The sequence below is a fragment of the Pangasianodon hypophthalmus genome, chromosome 21 (genome assembly GCF_027358585.1).
Source record: "Pangasianodon hypophthalmus isolate fPanHyp1 chromosome 21, fPanHyp1.pri, whole genome shotgun sequence".
NCBI classification, from domain to species: Eukaryota; Metazoa; Chordata; class Actinopteri; order Siluriformes; family Pangasiidae; genus Pangasianodon; species Pangasianodon hypophthalmus.
Genome location: NC_069730.1, coordinates 21262378 through 21269877, shown reverse-complemented (window position 1 = coordinate 21269877; position 7500 = coordinate 21262378). Strand labels below are relative to the sequence as shown.

The 7500-nt window shown below is 42.8% G+C and overlaps 2 protein-coding genes across 2 annotated transcripts in view; both read left to right on the top strand.

Annotated features, from left to right (window-relative positions):
• The first annotated feature begins 1094 nt into the window (after positions 1 to 1094).
• Positions 1095 to 3685, top strand: si:ch1073-429i10.3 (uncharacterized protein LOC100331798 homolog). Its single transcript, XM_026911898.3, has 4 exons — positions 1095 to 1235; positions 2083 to 2226; positions 2319 to 2472; positions 2864 to 3685. The coding sequence occupies exons 2-4, from the start codon at positions 2099 to 2101 to the stop codon at positions 2990 to 2992; spliced, it is 411 nt and encodes a 136-aa protein (XP_026767699.1). The 5' UTR covers positions 1095 to 1235; positions 2083 to 2098; the 3' UTR covers positions 2993 to 3685.
• Positions 3686 to 4398: 713 nt separating this feature from the next.
• eif3k (eukaryotic translation initiation factor 3, subunit K) overlaps positions 4399 to 7500 on the top strand; it is a 6107-nt gene continuing 3005 nt past the window's right edge. The window contains exons 1-5 of the mRNA XM_034297794.2: positions 4399 to 4588; positions 4967 to 5065; positions 6109 to 6229; positions 6627 to 6701; positions 7099 to 7165. Coding sequence (XP_034153685.1) covers positions 4527 to 4588; positions 4967 to 5065; positions 6109 to 6229; positions 6627 to 6701; positions 7099 to 7165 — 424 coding nt within the window. The 5' untranslated portion in view covers positions 4399 to 4526. The remainder of the gene's footprint in view (positions 4589 to 4966; positions 5066 to 6108; positions 6230 to 6626; positions 6702 to 7098; positions 7166 to 7500) is intronic.

Here is a 7500-nt window from a genome sequence, read left to right as displayed (position 1 = left end):
GAGTGACACTGCGTAATGAGATTATAAATCATTCTAGTAAACCGCTGTAAAAGAGTAAATACAAACAGTCGGGAAGTGAAGTGACTTGTGGCCAAGCGTGGTGACCCATACTCGGAATTTGTGCTCTGCATTTAACCCATCCAAGTGCCAGGGAGCAGTTGGGGGTTCGGTGCCTTGCTCAAGGGTCTCACCTCAGTGGTGGTATTGAGGGTGGGAGAGAGCGCTGGTCATTCACTCCCCCCACCTACAATCCCTGCTGGACCCGAGACTCAAACCCACAACCTTCAGGTTCGACTCTCTATCCATTAGGCCACGACTGCCCCCAGTTGGAGCAGATTGTGAATAAGAGTCCTGGGATGAGACGGGATCTTTGGGTTTCTTAGTATTAATCCTTTAGTCTTAGTCTTTTATCTTACATAATCACTTTTCATGATTTGTAATAATTCTCATATATTTATATATCAGTTCAGTATCGATGGTAAATTGTTTCACTAATGTGCCTTTTTAATGAACACTTTAATCTTTACACCTATTACAGAAGGGAAAAAAAATGATGGCAAAAACTGAGTGGTTTATTATTTTAACTGGTTAATTTGGTAAATTGGTAATTTAATTGTTTTATCACTTTTCTATAAAAATTCTCCATTTGCATTATTTAAATTAAAAAAAAAAAAAAAACTCCAAAGAATTTTCGTCACACTGAACTACCTTTAATGTTATTTATTTTAGTTTGTTTCACAAGTTAAATTTCTCTCTGCTTCTCTTCACTCTTTTGTAGTGACAGAGCACTAATTATATCATATAATACCTGATTCATATAGCACTTGATCCTTTAATTTCACAGTAAAATGATGTAATAAAAACATTAAGTTAGGAAACATTATAATTAGCGTTGCTGCGTTTGCCAAATGGTGCCACTACCCGTAGTGCATCATGGGAAAGGCCCGCCATTTTAGGTTCAAACAGTTTCTCTCTTGCGCGCTGCTTTTTACACCCGTATTTCTAGCAAACGCTGCCTCCTGTGTCAGGATTGGCTTGTGTTTCAAACTGACACTAATGCTGTCCAATCAGAGGATTGCTTGTGATCGCGAACGTCGGCACTATCCCAGCAGCAGGGGGCGGGGCTTGTCGGAATACAGGTGGCAAAAAAACAACACTAACAACATGACAACGAACCACTAAAAACGACATTCAGGCTTAATAACGTCTCTTCAGTTTCCGCCTAAACATACAAGGTGAGTTTGGATTTAGTCATTGTTAGCAATTAGAAAAAACACTCAAACAAACATAATGTGTAATTAGTTATTTTTTAATAAATAGATAATTATTACAGGCTGTGTAAGAGTAAATTAATAAGTTAAAGGGATTGTTAGCTGAAAACGGCGTCGTGTTGAAGAGCAGCTCCGTCCTCCTGCCTTTACACCTCACTAATCCGCCTTTTCTTCCCGATAAAACGTCTCTGAGCGCACACTGCGGCCTAGCACTGGCTCTAGGGATTAGTAAAAGTGTTGGGTAACATATTTAGTTAATAAATAGTGAATATAAAACTCATATTTTGACGCAAAATGCAATATTATCCGTTCACGCTTCTAACTGCTATTTTCGCTCTTCAGCGTCTCCTGAGCAGCCATTACATCAGGCTTGAGGGGGCGGGGATATGCAAATGAGCTGTGACTGTGAAACTGGGGCTTGCGCGTTCATTTGTTAAGAGATGGGTTTGTCCCGCCTTTTTGTCTGATTGGTTAAGATGTGGCAGCGAGTCGCTTGATTGGGTGCTGAGATTGGCCCCGTCGCTTCGGCGCTCTGAAAGTAAATTCGTTTGCGTTGTTTGTTTGTTTTTGTTTATTTATTTATTTATAGTCCACTTTACGAAGTTTTTGGTGATTTATAACTTTATACATACATCCAGCTTCCGAACGCCGTTTTTTTTTTTTTTTAATAATATTTAACAGTACGCCACTGATCCAGACTCGAGGTCTATTTTCAGACTTAAAGAAACACAGAACATTTGGGATATAAAATAATATCTAAAGGTGTATTACTGCTCCTCACCCATGCTGTGTGTGTGTGTGTTTGTTTCAGGTGATTTTGAGCAGATATGGCCCGTACAAAGCAGACAGCCCGTAAGTCCACAGGAGGGAAAGCTCCCCGTAAACAGCTCGCCACTAAAGCGGCCCGTAAGAGTGCGCCCTCTACAGGAGGGGTGAAGAAACCGCACCGTTACAGGTGACGCACGCGGCCAGGGCTCTTCTGGTGTAGTGCTGATACGGTGTGTTTCGTATTAACGTGCGCGCGCGTGTGTGTGTGTGTGTGTTCAGGCCTGGTACCGTGGCTCTTCGTGAGATCCGGCGTTATCAGAAATCCACAGAGCTGCTGATCAGGAAGCTGCCGTTCCAGCGACTCGTCCGAGAAATCGCACAGGACTTTAAAACCGATCTGAGGTTCCAGAGTGCAGCCATTGGAGCCCTGCAGGTACCACACACACACTCTCTTTGCACACACACACCACACGCACACACACTCTGTGCACACACACACCGCACGCACGCATACACAAACACACACATGCGCATACACACACACGCACACACATACAAGCGCTCACATACACTTTTTACACAGTATTTAATAGAGACAGACTTAATTATGTGTCAATATACAGCGTGTAGTGCTGTGCAAAAGTCTTGGCACCCCATTTAACGTCATTATTTTTCGAAGGTGTCTTTGCTCTACAGCATTTCTTTACACGTGTCTAAGACTTTTGCACAGTACTGTGTGTGTGTATCAGAACACGACACTCATATTTAAGACTGAAGCAGTAAAGAGTCTCAGTGTTAATAATGTGTTAATTGTGTGTGTGTAGGAGGCGAGTGAAGCGTACCTGGTGGGTCTGTTTGAAGACACTAATCTGTGCGCTATCCACGCCAAGCGCGTCACCATCATGCCCAAAGACATCCAGCTGGCACGCCGCATCCGTGGAGAGCGTGCTTAACACACACACTCTATTACAAAAATACACACACACACACACACACACACACACTCTATTACAAAAATACACACTCTCATATATCACACAATGTCCCTCTCTCTGTGTGTCTCTGTCTCTCCTCCTGTCCTTGTGGGTGTGTGTGTGTGTGTGTGTGTGTGTGAGATTAGTGAAACCTCTGAGTGTAACACGAGGAGGCTCCTTTTGGTGTGGAATTGTGGGTAAAACCTGCGTTATTGGGGTTTAGGGTTTTTGGGTGTCTTTAGAGAGCTTCATCAATGGATTTAGTGTGGCTCAGTTTCTCCCTCTGTGTGTGTGTGTGAGAGAGAGTGAGTGTGAGAGAGTGTGTGTGTGTGTGTGTGTGTGTTACTGAGTGTTTTTATATTTTATTATTTTTAATCTCGTTGCAAAAGTGTTTCACATTTTCACCAGTTTAAGATAAAAATAAAATTTTAATGATTTTTTTTGCTCCGCTTTGTCGTCCTTCTCTCTGACTCTCTCTCTCACACACACACACACACACACATGACTGTTTAATGTTTAATTTTTAATTTTACTCATTTCTGAGCTGATGTTTGTTAATCAGTGTGGCAGTAGCAGGTGACTGCTCAGGTTTTTCTACATTGTTTTGTATGAAGTGTATCTTGGGGTATCGGATTTTATTCATTAGATAAATAAAGGAGTTGTTTGTCCTGATCTTCTCTCCGTTTCTTTCTGTCTTTTGTGTGTGGATGAGAAACGAGGCGGAGTGAGTGAGTTATTACTCGCCTTTCAGTGAACACGGATAAAAATAAACAATCATTTATTAACATTCACACAAAGCTGTGTTTCAGCCTGACACACACAGAAACACCAATAACACACTCGTCTTCATCTTCCTCATCACCCTCCTCCTCATTTTCCTCATCTCCTCCTCTTCATCATCTTCATCATTGTGTCTCATCTGAAGTTCTGAACACTGGAATATTCACGCCTATAAACCAGCGCATTATTGACATGTAAATGTTGTACAGTATACTCGCATTTATTTTGGAATTTTACTTTTTAAAGGCTTCACCTTCAAAATATTAATTTTGGATATTTATTTTGGATATAAACAAAAAAAAAGTACATTATAAACACATCACTGCAGACGTTTCTGTCTCCGCTGTAAGCTGATTATATAATATGAAATAAAAGCTAATTTCTATTCTGTACCTTTTTCATCATTTTTATTATATTATTTATATGAGTTTTTATTTCAGCCGTCATACAAAAATGATATAAGAGCCTTTTAAATGTAATATTTATAGCCTAGAGATAATAATAATAATAATAATAATAATAAGTTACTGGGTGAATAATATTTATACTCCACACTTACCGAAATTTGCCGCTATTTGTTTTTTCCGGACTTTTCATGCTGTCGGACTGTTTCCGGTTCTTTCTGTCACTTCCGGTGTGGTTTGCTCCACTGTTCCGGTCTCCACGTGTGGAGTTTCTATTTTTATTTCCTTTATTATTTCCATTATCAGTATTTCAGCAGTTTTTATTAAACATGGCCACGTCTTTTGAGCAAATGCGCGCGAATGTCGCTAAACTTTTACGAGGCATCGACAGGTAAGTGTAGAGAATAAAGAGCTAACATGCTAATGCTAACCGGCGTGAAGAGCTCCTCAGCGCTGCGAATGTGGGAATATTTACTGTTTAAATATTTACTGTTTATTTTACTGATCTGGAGGAAAAGTTCTGTTCTGGAGATCAGTTTAAACTCATTCACAGAGCGGAGAGAAATTAAACTTTGTGTTTTATATAAAATACATTCTTCACATCTTCAGGGTGCAATTTATTACACACACACTCACTCACACACTCACTCACACACACACTCACACACTCACTCACACACACTCTCACTCACACTCACTCTCTCTCACACACACGGGTCTGGGTACTTCAGTGATGATGTGAGTGAAATACCGTGTGTGTGTTTCTCAGGTATAATCCGGAGAATCTGTCGACGCTGGAGCGCTATGTGGAGACTCAGGCGAGAGAAAACGCCTACGACCTGGAGGCCAATCTGGCCGTGCTCAAACTGTGAGACGCTTTAATCTCAGTGCAGTTCAGTTTTATTCGTATAGAGTTCTAACAGAGGACATTGTCACAACGCAGCTTTACACAAATAAATACATTCAAATAAATAAATACAGGATATAAATGTTTTATATAATATTTTATAAATTTAATGTATGGATTTAATGTATGGATTTAATGTATGGATTTAATGTATGGATTTAATGTATGGTGACGGTGGTGAGAGAAAACTCCCTGAGACTCCATCTCACCTGAACACTGTCACTGACTCACACACACACACACACACACACACACACACACACACCCCTACACCTCTGTCTAATACGTACACACACACACCTCTGTCTAATACTTACACACACACACACACACCCCTCTGTCTAATACTTACACACACACACACACACACACACACACACACACCTCTGTCTAATACTTACACACACACACACACACACCTCTACACCTCTGTCTAATACTTACACACACACACACACACCTCTGTCTAATACTTACACACACACACACCTCTACACCTCTGTCTAATACTTACACACACACACACACACACCTCTACATCTCTGTCTAATACTTACACACACACACACCTCTACACCTCTGTCTAATACGTATACACACACACACCTCTGTCTAATACGTATACACACACACACCTCTGTCTAATACTTACACACACACACACACACACACACACGCCTCTGTCTAATACTTACACACACACAGATGAGAGATGTTCATTAAGTGCTAATCTGAAGATGAGATTAGATGAAGTGCATCGGATCAAATTTGACACTTTTATTTAGTGCACGTATGTGTGTGTGTGTGTATGCGTGTGTGTGTGTATGCGTGTGTGTGTGTATGCGTGTGTGTGTGTATGCGTGTGTGTGTGTATGCGTGTGTGTGTGTATGCGTGTGTGTGTGTATGCGTGTGTATGCGTGTGTATGCGTGTGTATGCGTGTGTGTGCGTGTGTGTGTGTATGCGTGTGTGTGTGTATGCGTGTGTGTGTGTATGCGTGTGTAGGTACCAGTTTAACCCTGCCTACTTCCAGACCAGTGTGACGTCACAGATCCTGCTGAAGGCGTTAACGAACCTCCCACACACCGACTTCACACTGTGCAAGTGTATGATCGACCAACCACATGTATCCTTTACATATACACACACACGTCCGCACGCACACGCGTCCGCACGCACACCCGTCCGCACGCACACGCGTCCGCACACACACGCCGTGTTAGTTGTGTGTTCGTGAGCGTGCTGAGCGCTGCAGCAGGAGAAGGTGATGTTGCTCAGACGGAGCCGTGTGGTCGTGAGTTACAGGCGTTAGAACACGTCCTGTGACGCGGCTGATTTACTGCCGCTGAGCCGAAAGACGACGCGGTTTCACGACACGCCTCTCAAATCCACCAATAGGAGGACGGCAAACTCGTGAGGCTACAGATGCGCTTAGTGGAGTAAAAACTTTAAACCGCCCAAATCACACTGAGTAAAACGATTAAACTCTGTTCCTGGATCAGTTTCTTTAACTCCGCCCACAGCAGGAGGAGCGACCAATCAGACAGATCCTCTACCTCGGCAACCTGCTGGAGACCTGTCACTTTCAGAGCTTCTGGGTAACACACACACACACACACACACACACCTCTAACTAACACACACACCTCTAACTAACACACACCCACACACACACACCTCTAACTAACACACACCCACACACACACACCCCTCTAACTAACACACACCCACACACACACACACCTCTAACTAACACACACCCACACACACACACACACCTCTAACTAACACACACCCACACACACACACACCTCTAACTAACACATGCGCGCACACACACACGCGCGCCTCTAACTAACACACACACACACGCGCCTCTAACTAACACACGCGCCTCTAACACACACACACACGCCTCTAACTAACACACACACACACATATAAACATTCATGCATGTTTGTTGCGGCCTTTTCGTGTGTGTGTGTGTTTTGCAGGCGAGTCTGGAGGAGAACAGGGAGCTGATTGATGGGATCACAGGCTTTGAGGACTCTGTTCGTAAATGTGTGTTCAGTATTTACACACACACACTCTCTCTCGCGCACACACACACACACACACACACACACACACACTCTCTCTCTCTGCATCTGATGTGATGGTAGTCATGATAAGTGGTGATGGTTGTGATGGTGATGAGTGGTGATGATGGTTGTGGTGATTGGTGATGGTGGTGATGATTGGTGATGGTGGTGATGATGATTGGTGATGGTGGTGATGAGTGGTGATGGTGGTGGTGATTGGTGATGATTGGTGGTGGTGATGATGATGAGTGGTGATGGTGGTGATGATTGGTGATGGTGGTGATGATGATTGGTGATGGTGGTGATGATGAGTGG